The sequence below is a fragment of the Cnephaeus nilssonii genome, assembly GCF_951640355.1.
Source record: "Cnephaeus nilssonii genome assembly, chromosome: 19".
Taxonomy (NCBI): Eukaryota; Metazoa; Chordata; class Mammalia; order Chiroptera; family Vespertilionidae; genus Cnephaeus; species Cnephaeus nilssonii.
This window is the reverse complement of record NC_137090.1, coordinates 12,037,284-12,052,975: the sequence shown is the minus strand read 5'-3', so window position 1 is coordinate 12,052,975 and position 15,692 is coordinate 12,037,284. Positions and strand designations below refer to the sequence as shown.

Genomic DNA, 15,692 nt, shown 5'->3' with positions numbered 1-15,692 from the left:
CACACGGGGGGAGGGGAGGTCCCTGAGCCCCCGTAGCTCAGGTAGCCCAACACCCATAGGGCAGTGTCTGCCGGAGTCTTGTTTCGGGCGGGGCGGGGGGGGCGTGCGGAATAGGGGAGAAAAGCTCAGCCCAGTGGTCCCCAGCCGGAAGCCCCACGCCCTCAGCAGCCTGAGAAGGCAGCCACATGGGGGTTCTTAGGTTCCTTTCAATATTTCTAAAAGCTTAGAAGAAGTCACGCATACGCCTGTGTTAAGAGCCCACAGATGAACTGAATGGAAATGTTTTCTGTTTTGTTTTGCTTTTTTTTGCCATCATTCAGTGTGAAACCTTCTGTGGCTTAGAAGCTCTCTGATTAGCAATTTCATGTGCCTTTGATTAGCAAAAACCGAAACAAAGTCATTATTGAAGTGCTCTTAACTTCAAAAACAGACTTGTATCATGTGGGGTTTGTTGGCGATGATAAGGGTGGGGGGGAGGCCCTTGGGGATAAACAGGTTGGGAACCACTGCGTGGAGACATCAGAGGGTGTAACTGAGGTCCCACTGCCCTGACCCAGATTCTCATGACCTCAGAACCGCCGTCGGGGGGGGGGGGGGGGGGACGTGTGGGCAGAGCAGGCGCCAAGGACCCAGGGAGGGCAGGACCGGGAAGGCTCCCCAGAGACCGGCTCTCGAAGAGAAGGACCCAACTCACTCCCAAATCGTGGGTTTCGGGGAGAAGCTGATGGCTAGCTTAGGCCTTGGGTTCCCAAGTCCTGCTGTTTGTAGGGGTGACGTGGCCACCGCGATTACTGGACGATTAATGAGTCTGTTCAATTATTCATCGTTACATTTTTAAAACAAATCCTTCCCCTCTCTGCTTCTCTCATCCTGATCACTTGATCAAAGTCTCCCCTTCAGACAAAAGGAGCCGGGAGAGATTTGCAGCTCTAATCATCGAACGGTGTGTGTGACCTGGGAGAAGGAGCAGGACTAGGAAGAGGCAGCAGGGGGCTGGGGAGCTCGGGCGTGGGGAGCCTTGGAAGAGAAGGTGGGTCCTTCAAGAGGTGTCTGAGGAAGGGGGTGCTGAGACCCTTGCCTCCCATCCAGCGAGCGCAGCACAGGTCTATGGGAGGCCCCAGAGCCCAGCACCCCGGGGACCCTCACCCCTTCGCCCCGAGAGGATAGAACCAATGAGCCCTGGAGAGGCAGCAAAGAGGAGGTCCCCAAACCCATGAGGCGGGCCTGGGGGCAGGCAGGGCCTGACCACCCCCGGGCCACGCCCTGGAACCCGCAACCCCAGACGCAGTACCTGGCGCCGCGCTGGCGGAGCTGCCGGAAGCAATTACATCGTCCAGCATTAGATCTAAAAGAACGAAACACGACATGGGTCACTGGCCGGACCTGGTGGGCTGGGCAGGGCCCCCTCAGCAGCTCGCTCCCCCTCGGCTCTGACCCTCACTCCGCCTATGAATGGGGTGTGGGTGGCTGGTCCCCAGTGTCCAGCCCCAAGCTCGGGGCACAGAGCACTTGAGGAAAAGGAGCTATTCAGCCAATTCAACAGGGTCACAGGGACAGGGAATCGGGCACAGGGAGGGGCAGGCAGCCTGTCATTAGCACAGATGTCCACGCCTACCTGTGCCCCCCGCCTCAGCAGCACCTGAGGCGGCTCCAGACCCCAGAAGGGGAGCCAGCTGGTCAGGCAGGGCCACAAGTGCCGCCTGCCAAAAAGAATTCCGTCTGCAGATGCCCTGCCGAGAAGGCAGACTGCAAGGAGGGGAGGGAGCATGGCTGCTGGGGGCGAGGCGCCTGCTCAGCTTCAGACACTCACGGAGCGAGCCAGGAGGGGACCCCTGCCCCAGAGCTGAGCGGTTCGCCTGGGACACAGGGATGGAGGCTGTGGGACGGGGGCAACTGTACCACCTGCGGCTGCCCAGAGGCCAGCGTCCCCTCAACGCCTGCCTGAGCGGCCCCGCCTCTCCCAGGGCACCCGGGCTCTGCCCCACCCTCACCCGTTTGGTGGTACTCACATGTCAACACACCCAAGAGCAAACTCACTGCACCCAGCTTACCGGCGGAAGGAAGACGGTTTGTGAAAAGGTGGGGAGAGAAAGGGAAGCCCGCAGACCCAACAGGGACAGACACACAGAGGCTCAGAGAAACCCACACGCAGAGACACGCAGGGAAACGTGGGCAGTGACAGGAAGAGAGAATCGGGGAGATGACTGGGTACCAGACAGGCAGGCAGGCAGGAGCCCCGAAGACAGGTGCAGGCGCACCTGGAGGCTCCGAGGAACAAAGGGGCTCCTACACCTGTCACGTCTCGTCCGTCCTTCCTGTAAGCTGTGCGTCTGTTCCCTTAGTCTCATGGCAGAAGAGCATGGGGAGGGGTGGGGAGAGGTGGGGAGGGGTCTCACCCAGCCAATGCCGAGAAATATTGGAGATCACAGGTGAGGGGGCTGAAGGCTCTAAGGCTAGAGAGTCATGTGCTTAGAGTTCCTGTGACCTCAGACCTTCCCTGAGCCAGGAGGAGACTTTTTTATTTTTATTTTTTTTACAGCTTGGCTAAAAACTGACCGTCGGGAAGGCAGGGAGTTTTGCTGGAGATAGGGAGGGAGAGGGGGTCTGGGGTCCCCTCTCGCTGCTGTCCATTGGCAACCTCTGTTGAGACCTTGCTCAGCAGCTAGACACTAGGCAGGCACAGGTTCAAGACGCTTGCGTGCCAGCCCTGGGCCGGGCAAGGCTGGCACCTGGGCCAACCCCTGGGTCTCTGGACACTGGCCCCGGACCATGGAGCATGATTCTCATCCCATGAGGCTCCTCGGAGAGTCGAGCTGGGAGAGGTTGTGCACAACTCCCCTGGAATCATCTCCGGGGTATGACGCGGAGACCTGGGGAGCCCTGCAGGGTGGGGGTGGCTCCCCTCCCCCAGGGGGCTGAACTGGTCTGCTTCATGCTGGCTCTAAAGGCTGACATGCTCTTGTGGGGGAGGAGGTGAAGACGGGGGGTGGGGTGGGAGCAGCGTCTCCCTGCCCCCAGCCCCAGCCTCAGCCCCTGGCCCCCGACAGTCGCAAGGCCAAGGTCAAGCACGACTCAGAGAGATGTGGAAAGACTACCGACCAGCCATCTGCTTCTCCTTACTCCTTCTCTTTTTCTCCAGCCGCCGCAGCCGCTTCTCCTCCCGCCGCCGGGCCTCCTCCTCCTCCTGGTGCTGCCGACACTTGTGGAAGTTCTCCACCACCACGCCCACAAACATGTTCAGGACAAAGAAGGCCACAATGAGCAGGAACGAGATGAAGTACAGGAGCATCCAGGGGTTGTGGTTCATGATGGGCTGGCAGGGAGCAGGAAGGACAGGAGGAGCCATCAGCCCCGGGGGACTGTCTCAGGTGCTGCCCCATCACCTGAGCCCTTCAAGACAGGGCCCCCGAACTCAGTGAGCTACAGGGACCCCGCAGGGGACAGAAACAGACCGTGTGGGTTCAGTGTTGGGCAGTAGGGAGGGGTGGGGACTGTGGCCAAGTGGAGAGTGGCTCTATCGAAAGGGGAAGCTGCGTCTTTGCTCCTGCTGATTCCAGCCTCGGGGGAATGCAAGTCCAGTGTTCCCAGGTCTTTGGATTTCTCCTGAGCAGGCCCAAGTCTGGATTTTCATGTGCAATTCGCCAGCTTTTAAATGCTCACCACTAATTCAAAATATTTAAACATGTTGCAGAGCCAATAAGACATGCCTGGGTTGGGCCCTCAGGCTGCCAGTTACAGCCTCGGCCGTGAGAGGCAATGCCTCTTCGATGGCCTTTTCCCAGCCTGCCTTGGCCTCTTTCTCTCTAGTGTCTGCACTTGTCATGCCTGGCGTCGGCCCATGCTGAGTGCCCTCAGCCCACACATGGGTCCTGCCCACCTCGGCCCTACCTGCTGGTCCACACCCACGGCATCCAGCCCGTCGTACATGATGTCCACCCAGCCGTCCTTGGAGGCCAGCACGAACAGGGACATCAGGGCCTGGGGGGGGGGGGGGGGAGAGGGGAGGAGGGAGAAGGAGAGGAGACCATCGGAAATCTAGGATGTGTGGCCAAACCACCCACTCCCTGTCCTCAAAGCACCTCCTGGCAGCAGCTTGGGGGACCCCAGTCCCTGAGGTCAGGCTGGGGTCACACTCCAGGCCCCTGGAGGGCTCCAGAGCTGGTATGAAACCAGAACCACGTGGGACGTGATCAGACCCCCTGAACTTCAGAAACCAAAACCAGGGGGGGCCAGGGACACAGCCGCCAAACGGAGGGAAGTACTTCCTTTTGTACATCTCTCTGTTCCTGTGAGTGTGGAGTGAGAAAAGGGATCGTCTTGACCCCGTGCCTGTACCAGGACACGAAAACACACACCTCGTCTCACTGTACCCTTCCTGTGGGCCTCCACGGGCGACACCACTGGGACCCATTGCCCCGCCGAGCAGACAGGCTCTGGCGAGTCCATTGCCCTGCGGGCATCATGAAGCCGGACTTGTGTCCTCTGGGGCCTCCTGCCACCACTCCCACCTCCACCGCACGGCCTGGGGCTCACCTGGCCGAGGTTGTCAAAGTTGTACTTGTGCCGGACCCACCGGTAGCTGGCTTCGGCACAGTCAGACTTGTTGGTGATGTTCCTGGTGTCCTCACCCTGGCACACGAAGAACTTCCCTTTGAAGAGCTGGGCACACGGGTACCCGGAGACAGGGAGAAGTGAGCTGTGACCACCGGACGCCCAGAACTCCCAGCCCCACCTCTCCCAGCAGCCCTGGGGCCTAACAGCTCTGCGCCCATCCTGGGTGAGGGTAGGGGGCCCAGCCCTGGGATCAGCGGAGTCAGGGGGCCTCCCCTAAACGCGCCCCTTCCTCTGAGCTCCTCGGAGCAGAGCCCTAGAGAGGGGAGGGAAGGGTGGCTACTGAAAAATGGGTGAAAGGACGGGAACAGCCATTCCTTTTCTACAAAGGGCTGGGGGGCTGGTTCTCCAAGTGGGGTCCCTGGACCAGCATCAGCATCATCTGGGAAAGTGCTATCATTACCAATTCTCAGGTCCGCCCGGACCCACTGCATCCGACGGTCTGGGAGAGGGGCCAAGTGATCCGGCTTAATGGTGGGGGTGGGCTAGGTATTACTGAGCCCACTTTACAGATGAGGAAAACTGAGGCTCAGAAAAGTAAATTCACTCTCACTAAGGTTGTATAACCTTATACGACCGGAAAGGGGGCTCAAGCTCAGGCCTGTGTGACGGAACAGCTCACCCTCATTCCAGAACAGACCAGGCTACGACTGTGGGTGAGGAAGGGACTTGAGGAACGAGGACCAGGGGGCCTGGGCAGCTGCTCAGGACAGACCTAAAACCCCTGGAAGAGCCCCAGACAGGGCTCAGCAATGGTTCCCTCTCCTCATCCAAGCAGGCGGGGAAGAGAGGGAAGGGAAGGGGCACTGGTCGTGCAGGGAAGCACCACACAGCCTTGGCAACGGGACCTGAGCCGGGTCCCCGGGGCTAGAGAATTCCAGGAAGCCTGGAGCAGCCCCATCCCCTCCCCAGGGCAGAGGAGACATCCAGAAAGTCAAAGGAAAGGAGGGGGACAGGGGTAGCCACCCAGGAGCCCCCCTGCTGCCCCCACAGCCAGCTGTCTCCCCTGCAGCTGAAACAGCTGGAGCCAGGGCCTCGGGAAGGCAGGGTGGAGGGGCTCCCAGAGGCGCCTGCGGAATCCTGCAGGCAGCTCCCGCTCTGTTTCCTCCAAAGCCAAGTTCCCTCCCTGGGCCAGAGGCCAAGTTTCCCCGGCAGCCCCCACTTCCTGCCTCGTCTGGGGTCTGCACCCGCCTGCCTGCCAGCACGCCGCTAACCTGGCCCAGCTGTCTGGGTCCTGGATCCCCAGGCCTGGCCTGCAGCCCACCCCACTCCAGCAGGGAAGGCAGGGAGGGGATCCCGGAGCAGACGGTGGGCCTGTGCCAGCATCTGCGCTCCAAGTGCAGCGCGCGAAGCGGGCGGGACGGCAGCCTGCAGCTGTCACAGGTCAGCAGCCTCTCTGAGGCCCGCGCCCCCTCCGGGGCCCTCTTCCAAGCTTCCAGCTTCCTGCAAAGTGCCCAGGCGGCAAAGAGGCCCGAGGCCCGAGGCCCGGGGGAAAGCAGCCGGCTTATTGCTCTCTGGAACAAAGGTGGCACCAGCTTGGGCCTCGCCATCCGAGGACCAAGAGGAAGGCCACTCCGCTGGCTGCGGCTGGCAGCTGGCCCCCGACCTCCACAAACCTGCACCCCCAGGATGCCAAAAATGATGAAGAAGGCACAACAGATGACCACAATGTTGCCGATGGGCTTCAGCGAGGACATCAGCGTTTCGACCACCAGCTTCAGGCCCTGTGCCCGGCTGATTACCCTGGGGAGGGAAGGGGATAAGAGGGGTTCCCCCAGCTCGGACATGCCCCTGCCTCTTGCCCTGCTGCCCCGCCCCCCAATCTTGGTTCCTTGGTCCCCTGGACTCAGGTTGAGGGAAGAGGCTGGCTTTCTGGGCTGGCTGGGCAGAGTGGTCTTCCTGGGACCCCTGCCACCGGGATTTCCACCCACCATCTCTCAAAACAGGAAGCAGACACCCCCACTCTCACTTCCTCTCCCAGGATGTCAACGAGGACCTGGTGGAGCTGGGTAGGTGTTCAAGAAAGGTGTTCCCCGGGGATGCAGGGTGTTGCGAGGACAGGGACAGACACTTGGGCGGAGCATGCAGGGGGCAAGCAGGGAGGAAAGGGGGCGTGGCTTGTCACAGCTTGGGGAGCATCAGTAGTCAGTCAGTACAGTCCCCATCCGTGTCCCCAGCCACGGACAGTTCCGCCTCTGGCCTGGGGATGGGAGGTGACCGCCTCCCTGGGGAGAGCTTCCTGAGGGGGTGGGGCCCCTGCTGCATCTGGAGGGTGGCCCCTGAGAGGTGAAGGTGAAGAAAGCGAGGAAAGGAGTGTGTGGCTTCACCAGGGAGGGCAGTGCCACCCTCGAAGGTACCACCAGGGCCCTTGGTACTGTGCCCTGCACAAGGCCAGGGGCACAGCCGCTCTGAGCACTATGTCCTGTAGGGGGTGTCCCTGAGGGAGGTGCCCAAGGACAGGAACTCCTCAGCCCGTATGACGGCGGGGTTCTCTGTGGGGGTCACAAGCAGGAGGCCCCTGGCGGGGGCTCACCTGAGCGGGCGCAGGGTCCGCAGCAGCCGCAGCACCCGCAGCATGCCCAGGATCTTGGTGCCGCTGTCCGAGACCATGGACACCAGGATGTCGATGATGGAGATGAGCACCAGCAGCCCGTCCAGCACGTTCCAGCTGCTGCGCAGGTACGCCTGCTCCCCGAAGCACCAGCCCAGCGCCACCACCTGGGGGTGCCCGCCACACCACTGTCACCACCGCCCCCACCCCCGGGTCTCAGCCCTGCCCTCCACCCCCCCACACCCCCGGGAACCACCGCGACCCCTCACCTTCACGGTCATCTCCGCCAGGAAGACCGCGGTGAAGACGTAATTGGAGAGGGTCAGGAAGATGCGCTCCTGCAAGAGAGAGCAGGCGGGTGTTGCCCACCGGGGCCCCTCCGTGGGCCAAGTCGGCGCTGCATACAGAAACCAGGACCGTTCCAGCATCCGACTCGAAAACGGCCCCTGCCCTCCCCAACAAGGCAGATAAGCTCCTCTGCCTCCCCCCTCACACACACACACACACACACGCATACACACGCACACACACACGCATACACGCACACACACACACGCACACACACACACGCACACACACACATACACACGTACACACGCATACACGTGCATACACACACGCATACACACATATACACACACATGCACACCCACACAAACACACACACACAAATGCACGCACACACATGCACACGTGCACACACACACAGTGCTAGGCTCCTGGCTCACTTGCTCCCCTGCCCTGAACAGAACTGCTCCCCTCCCCAGAGTGGCCTGGAGGGGGGATGATCCCACCACAGTGCTGTTAGCTGAGCCCCATATCTCAGGCCCTATCCCGATTTCTTTCTTAAAACTGGGGCAGGATTTAACTTGATCTCTGACCCCCCTCCCCGCTTCTACTCTCCTCCTGCTCCACGGACTCCCTTTCCTGCTGTGTGCCCCAGAAACGGAGCCACAGGGCGAGCCGGGGGCCTGAGTGCAGGCTGTGCATGCCCAGGTGCAGGGCTTGTGCTGGGCACAGGCTGGGGCAGGAGGGGAAAGAAGGCGGCCCAGCCCCCTGATCACTGTGGGCGGATTCCACTGCTGGGTGGCCAGAGAGGAGTGTAGAGGACTGCAGAGGCAGCCGGCAGAGCGTGAGTGTCAGAGAGAGAAACGGAGAAAGGGGAGAGAGAAGCATGCATGCGACAGCTGGCGATGGAGGAGCCGAATGGAGAGGTCGGGGAGAGACGTAGGGGCCTCGGCAGAGCTCTGCAGCAGGGCCGGTGTAACCCGAGGCCCGTGCCCCACCCCACACAGTCCCTGGATTCATACACTCCCAGGGGTGGGAGTCCCAGTGCTGTGCTCACTCAGCCACCTCTTCCTGGGCTGGCCCCTCCATCCCTCAGGGCTCTACCCCCCCGCCCCCGCCCCGCCTGGCTGGAGCCCACCCTAATGGAAGCCAGAAGCCACCGCAGCACTGACATCTGAACAATGGTGTGGAGGCAGTGAGGGGGGACGGGGCGCCACCTCCAAGCAAGTGGTGCAAGATGCCATGAGAGGCAACAGAGCCACCCCCACCCACCCCTCTTGGACCAGATTCATGTGGGGGGTGGGGCTGTGATGCCAGGCTCGGGAGAGAGAGCTCCCAGAACAGCTGGGCCCTCCCCGAAGAGGCTGGGCCCCGGGGAGTATGTCCTGAAACTCAGGCCTCTGGCCTCTCCTTCTGAGAAGGACTGACAGGTTCACGGCCAAGCAGAAGTGACCAGTGTCCCCCCCCGCCCCGTGCCCCTGAAAACCTATTTGTTGTGACCTGGCAGGACCATGGGAGCCAAGGCAGCTTCCCTCTCTTGTTCTGCATCCCCCATCAATGCATGGGTCATGGGTCATGGGTCATAGGTGAAACTGAGACCCTTTGCCAGGAGCAGGGAAAGCAAGACAGCTCTGCCCAGCCAGGACCAGTCTCGCTGTTTGCATCATCCCAACACTCACCGACTCACACAGGGGCCTCACAAGGCTCTGGCTCACGAGAACACGCCGTCTGCAAATAGCCGGGTGCGACGGAGCTCACTTTTCACCCAGGAAAGGAGCAGAGCCCCCTCCCCCAGCTGGGCTGGTGTGTCAGAGAAGGGAGACGGAGGCAGGAGAGGGACACAGGCGCCAGGCGCAAGGGTGGAAGTCAGGGGGGCCGACGGGGGAGTCCTGGCTCCCTCCCTCTGTGTGGTTCTGGGTCTCCGTGCCCGCCCTGCTGGCTAACCCGGGAGGGGCCTGACACCTAGCAGGCACTCCACAGCCGCCACGCGTCGTGCTGGGGACTCACAGCGCTGTGCGGGTCGATCTTGGGGCGCTCCATGGCAATGGTGATGCAGTTGAGGAAGATGATGACGAGGACCACGTGGTCGAACATCTTGTGCGTGATGATCCGGTGACACAGGAGGCGGAACCTGCTCCAGGACAGAGGCCAAGGCTGAGCGGGAGGCAGGGCAGGGCAGCAGGGAGAGGCGTCGCCCGAGGCCCCTCCCCCTCCTGGGCCCTCCCAGCCCGAGGCCCCGCTCTCACACACTCCCACGTCTGGGGACACTTGTAACATCTCTGGGATGACGTCACAGGATAATCTCCTGTGAGGAGAGGTTGGGGCACAGGTCAGGGGCCCCCCTGCTTACCTTGACTGAGGAGGGAAGATGTAGGCAGACCAAGTGTCTCGCTCTCGGCAGCAGGCAGGGAGCCGGGCTCGGATCCACGCTCTCATCCGCTCCCCTTTGCTCTGTAGGAGGATCACAGGGGTGTGAGCAGGGCCAGGCCCCCAAGGCCCCAGCCCCTCGTTCTTTTATAGCAGCTCCACGGCCCCCACTCCTTGTCTACCTTCCCCCAGCCGTGTTTCTTCCTGTATTCCTAAAACCACCTTCCCACCGCCCTCTGAGGCCCCTCTGTCCCCTGAGCATCCTTCACGTCCTTCATCTCCCCCTCCCCCTTGCCCAAGCTCTCCACCTTTTCCCATCTCTGCCTCCAGCTCAGCCCTCGCCTGCCATTCCTCCTTCCCTCCCTGCTGGGCTTGGAAGTGCATCAATTATCAAACATTGGACCCATCACAGCTGTCTGTTCAAAGACACACCTGGGATGAGGGGACCCTGACCCCTTCTCCTCACGTGCTAACTGGGAGGTCCTGATCCCTGTGCCCCATCCCAGGGTTAAAGGTGGTGGCTGGGGACTGTGGGGGCGGGGGCGGGGGGGAGAGGTGATGGGTAAGGATGGGTGTGAAGTCGAGGCTGTGATGACGTCCAGATGAGACAGGGGGACAGGAGAGGGCATCAGTTTGGAGAGATGAGTGATGGGTCTTTCTGAGTCACAGGGGGAGGACCATGAAAGATTCATACACATCTGTCCAAAACCATTCATATCCACCAAGGGCCGCAGAGACACAGCCCGGGGGAAGATGAGGATCTGGGGCTCAGCGAGGCCAGGAGAGGGAATAAAGGGGGTGTTTGAAGCTCGGCCTCCAGGGCCGGCACCCTCATATCCCTTGGGTGTGATGGTAAACTTCCTGAATGCCATAGAGCTGGGAGGGGCTGTCCACCCTTGCCCCAGGCCAGGCATAGCTCCTCTCACTCAAGGTCGGGGGATGGGGCGGGGGGATCACTGTGCCCATAGAGGCCTCACCAGGTTGCCCTCATCATCGCCATCATCTCCATCCAGTGGGGGGTCGTCGGGGTGCAGGGCCCGGGCCAGGCGCCCCGAGGCCGACTTGCCATTGCAGCCCTGGTGCTCGGAGGCGGAGCTGCGGCCGCTGGCTGTGCGGTGCAGCCCGGGCACCTGCAGTGTGTCTGGCAGGTCAAAGGAGCTCTTAGCCTCCGGCTCCAGGGAGCCCCTGTGGCGACGGTCGCTGCCTGCTGGGCTGGCCCGCTCCTCCTCTGAGCTCTCCTCTTCGTCCTGGCTCTCCTGGCCCTCACCCGACAACAGGGACCTCCGCTCCCCACTCGGGCTCCTCCGCTTCAGGCTGGGGGCCCGGCCCAGGCTGTTGCGGCTGGAGCGCCTGCTGGCCCAGCTGCTCGCTGCGCTCCAGGGGCTGTGCGGAGAGCTCCGGGCACTCGGCTGGGGATGAGCAGAGGAGAGGGTGGTCTCAGCCAGGGCCCCGTGGCCCTGCATCTCCCACCTGCACCCCACCTCCTGTGAGCCTCCTGGCATCGCACCAGGTGCGGAGGCACGATGGGCAGGAGCCTGGTGTCGGAGGCCTGGATTCAGGTCCAGGCGTATTCCAACCAGCTGTGTGACCTCGGCCAAGCTACTAAACCTCTCTGTACCTCAGCTCCTCATCTGTACACTAGATAGGACACTAGCACCTATTCCACACTTAGTTGGTGAGAGGAGTCTTCTACCAGCTGGTGGCAGTATAACGTACTGGTCAGAGCGTCGGCCCTGACCCCAGCCTCCTGGACGAAAATGCTGGTTCCATCACCTACTTGCTTCGGAGCTTCCCACAAATCACTTGGGCAACCGGAGATGCAGGTCCCCAAATAGGGACGGTAACAGTACCTACCTCATAAGGGTGCTATGAGGGTTCAATGTGTCTAGAACCCTCGGAGCAGCGTCTGGAATCAGTGACCAGGTGGGGTTTGCTACGATCATAAGGAACTAAGGAGGTACCGCCACCACCACACACACACACTTTACAAGGAGGCTCGGAGGTTGAGCCCCACTCAGTTCGGGAACAGAAGAAGCAGGATTAGAGCCCAAGGCCACGGCTCCTGCACATGGCTGCGTTACCAGCCCCGACCAACCTCCCGGGGCCTGTCCACCCGTGGCTCAGCGGGTATCTTCTCAGGCCTGCCCTCCTCCATCCTCTCTCCCTTCCTGATGTCCTCACATCTCCCACCCTCGGGCATCCACAGGCGCCCCTACCGGTGACTTCATCTCGTGGGCTGCCCCGGGCTCCGCCGACCCGCTGCTGCTGGTGCGGCGGGAGGCAGGGCCCAGCGCCTCCGCCAGGCCCGTGCTGGAGCTCTTGGGCAGCGACATGGGCGTGGCGGCCGTGTGGATGATGAGAGGGGGCAGCAGGCTCCTCCGAAGCTCCGGGTGCTCTCCCAGGGACACCACTGCAGGGGAGAGATGGGGAGACCCTGCGTCCACTCAAAGCTGGCCCAGGGCCAGGGGCTGCACCCCACCACCCCCAGGACAGATACTCACAGGCCAACCGCTTCTTCCTGTCCCCGTCGCCATCCAGGCTGGGGGAGAAGAAATCGGGCTCCGACTCGGACTTGGTGGCATCTCCCTAGGGGAGGGGAGCAGCGGGCCATGAGGGACCTGGCCCAGCAGGGGTCAGCGGGCTGGACGGAGGTCTCCCTGTCTTCACACGCACACACTACACATAGAGGCCACGGGGACCAGCAACCATGGCACGAGGCATGCACTAGCATCAACCAGACCACCCAGGCTTGGGGCCCGGGGCTCCCCAGGGTCCCTAACACCTGTGTCTCCCTCCAGTCACACCTCAGAGGCCACTGTGAACCCCGGAGCCCACAGCACAACCAGTTTGGCTGGGACTGGCTCCCAGAATGGCTGAGGGGAGCGAGGATGGCTGGGTGGGTGGTGGCACGGGCCAGGGGGAGCTGGGGACCTGAGTGGTCACTAGAGCCCCAGTTCCGAAGGCCACCTGCACCCCCTGCCTTCCCTCCGTGGCTGCCCTCCCCGAGCCTCAGCCCCGAGGACCCCAGAAGGAAATTGAAAGACCCCAGACAGAGCGGCTCAGCCCAAGGACGCCACTTCGGTCCCTCTGCTTCTCCCTGCACCCTACCCAAGCTCCCACCCCTCCCCCTGCCCCCATTTTTTACCTCTCTCTCTCTGTCTCTGGGACAGTTTTTTTCTTCCTTCTTAGCAGGTCAGTAGGTTCCCCAGTAATTACACACTTCTCCTTAAGAAGTTATTAAAAAATACTTGATTGCTACTTTTGATAAGGACATAAATATTGCGTAATTGGCATCTCAGGGGATCATTTTCATTAACTCCGCTTACGTCCCTAACGAAGCTTTTAATTATCCAGTGGGGTCTCCAGGGGGCTGCTCGGGATGTGCAGCTCTGTGGGTCCTGCGGGAACCCTGACTGTGCCCTGAATCCGGGTGCCGGTGCAGGAAACAGCAGGGCACAGGCTCGGCGCTGGGGCCAGAGGAGGAGCGTGTCCCCCAAACACCTGCTGGACCTCCTGGGTGGGTGAGGGGCCAGAGCCTGGGAAGTGGATTTAAAACTCTGGCGCATTCTGGCAAGAGCCATCCCTGTCCCCCGCATCCTCCAAAGACATGTCCCGAGCTGAGGCAGCTAGTGGGGTCTCCAACAGGGGCTCAGGGCAAGGGGGGAGGGAGAGAGATGGGGGAGCACGGTCTGGGCCACGGATCGGACTCCACTGAGGCCCCGCGACTAGGACTCCCGGGGGCCCTTCTGCGTCGGCACGCACACGCGGTGCGCCACACACGTGCACACAGCGGATTCTAAGTCCCTTCCTTCTCCCTCCATCCACCCGTCTGTTGGGGACGGGACATGCCCTGTGCGGGTGGATGGGGGCAGAGGCAAGGAGCCTCCTCTCCTCGATGCCCTCAAAGGGGGAAGGGACTTAAAATCGAAGCCAGGCTCACGACACCACTGACCACCACGGCGACCACAGGCTGCACAGGAGCTGAGCGTGAACACGAGCACAGAGACATGGAGGCGGAGTGGAGGGGGCATGGGGCACGGGGCGGGGGCATGCCGACTCGGATCGCGTACCTACCCCCTGGGAGTCGACAGGCAGCTGAATACAGCTTAACTGTCCACTCGCATCTTCCCGTTTGCTGATTTCCTACAGGGAGAGGGGGAGGCAGGGGCCGGGGCTGGTCACAGGCGCCCAGGCTTTCAAACATCAGCAGCGTCCAAAGAGGATGGAGAGAAGGAGCGATGCGAACCCGACAGCAGGGGACAGGAGACACGGGGGTGGGAGGAGGAAGGGGGGTGGAGAACGGCCTTCCAGAATTCAGCCACAGGCGCCAGGGCCAGAATGAATCTGAAGGGTGAGGAGGGAGGCCACGAAGATGGGGACAAGGGCAGGAAAGGCGGTCAAGGCCCCCCCCCCGGGTGGTTCTAATGACAGCCACCATTCGCCGGGTGCGCCAGGCATCACGGAACGGCTTCGTGAACACTAGCGTGCTTCCTCGCCGGGTGGGAAGCAGGTGTTGCCCGAGCCATCTTAGAGGAGGTGCCCGAGGTCTGGAAACGTTCGGAAGACTGTGCAAGTCATCCAGAGAGTCAGAGGCGCCTCGGGGCCTCGAACCTAAGAAAGACTCCAGCTCCCCCTTCCTGGCTGGGAGGCAGCAGGCTTGGGGAATGGACAGGAGCGGGGGGAGGAGGAGCGGGTGGAAGTCAGAGGCTGGGGAAGAGACCAGGTCAGGACTGAGAAGAGGCCTCTAAACTCCCATCCGTCCTGCCTTCGTCCCTCCCCATCCGAACGGGTCCTGCCGCTCCAACTGGGATGGGATGTGACAAGGAACACCGGATGACAGCTATGATGTTGTTTAATATCAATTAATGGCCTCACACAGGGCCTGCGGCCTGTTCATTTAATTAAGTGTGTGGATGATAAATATACAGGGACTCAGGGCTCTGCCCCCTACAAGTCAGGAAATCTACAGCCAGCCGGCTCCGGCCCCTGGTGGCGTGGTAAGGCCAGCAGGGGGCCACTCTCGAGGCTCCTGCTAATGACATCCACAGAAATGAAGGCAGCCACTTCCCCCACGAGGTGGGCGGTCTCATGCCATCAGAGCGGCAGGAACCAGACTCCCCTGGCAGATTGTGGGGCCCCCAGAGCCACCGGGGCAGCCCCCCCGAAACGCGCTGCAGGAGAAGGCAGGTGTCTCTGGAGGTGTGCAGGTCACCGGCACCGAGCGCCCACCCTGCACCCAGGTGCTGGCTCACCCCATGGAGGGGGGGGGGGGTGATGCTGAAATCCTTTCTCCATCCCGCCCAGACCCAAAGCAGCAGGGGTCTTTCTGCCTGAGACCCTCCCGGTAGTCACTTGTCCTCTGCAGGTTGAGGAGGATGTGGGCCCAGGTCCTGGCTGGCCCCCTGGGCTGAGGCCGCCACAGGCCACGAGCAGTGCCAGAGTGACCAGGCCGGGCCCTAGGGCCAGGCTGCTCTCTTCCCACACACCGACGTAGCTGCTGCCTAGCAACCGGGCCGGCTCAGCGGCACTCGATTTAACAAGGTGTTCGCTGAAAAAGGCAGCGGTGGGAGGGGGCTGTCGGCGCCGGGCACCGCCAGGACTGCCCCGGTGGCTACGGGCCCGTTGAGGGAAGCAGAACAGGCTTGGGGTGCTTTCCATTTCCCTCCACATCGTTCCACAGCAATTATTCTAGGGGAATCTTGGCTGTCAGGAGCTGTGGTCTGGAAGGGGCCGAAGGACCGCGTCCCCACTCTGCTCCTCCTCCCACAGGCCAAGAGCTGTGGCTGAGAACGGTGGGTCTCCATAGAGACCCTGGCTTTTGTGGGAGCATGGTGGCACCCCTTAACCCTTCATGCCCCAGGGAACCACCCAGCAA

At 61.9% G+C, this 15,692-nt stretch overlaps 1 protein-coding gene across 11 annotated transcripts in view; it reads right to left on the bottom strand.

The window, feature by feature from the left end:
• Positions 1-15,692, bottom strand: part of CACNA1G (calcium voltage-gated channel subunit alpha1 G) — a 63,403-nt gene that overhangs the window by 14,846 nt on the left and 32,865 nt on the right. For 3 of the 11 annotated variants that reach the window (XM_079797819.1, XM_079797825.1, XM_079797827.1), the window contains exons 14-25: positions 12,319-12,403; positions 12,034-12,251; positions 10,795-11,226; positions 9,801-9,901; positions 9,458-9,581; positions 7,432-7,500; positions 7,145-7,329; positions 6,228-6,354; positions 4,534-4,659; positions 3,889-3,978; positions 3,100-3,313; positions 1,292-1,345 (exon numbers count right to left, since the gene is read on the bottom strand). In XM_079797819.1, coding sequence (XP_079653945.1) covers positions 1,292-1,345; positions 3,100-3,313; positions 3,889-3,978; positions 4,534-4,659; positions 6,228-6,354; positions 7,145-7,329; positions 7,432-7,500; positions 9,458-9,581; positions 9,801-9,901; positions 10,795-11,226; positions 12,034-12,251; positions 12,319-12,403 — 1,825 coding nt within the window. Of the gene's footprint in view, positions 1-1,291; positions 1,346-3,099; positions 3,314-3,888; positions 3,979-4,533; positions 4,660-6,227; positions 6,355-7,144; positions 7,330-7,431; positions 7,501-9,457; positions 9,582-9,800; positions 9,902-10,794; positions 11,227-12,033; positions 12,252-12,318; positions 12,404-13,891; positions 13,961-15,692 lie in introns of all 11 variants that reach the window. The other 8 variants (XM_079797824.1, XM_079797826.1, XM_079797820.1 and 5 more) reach the window with 4 other exon arrangements.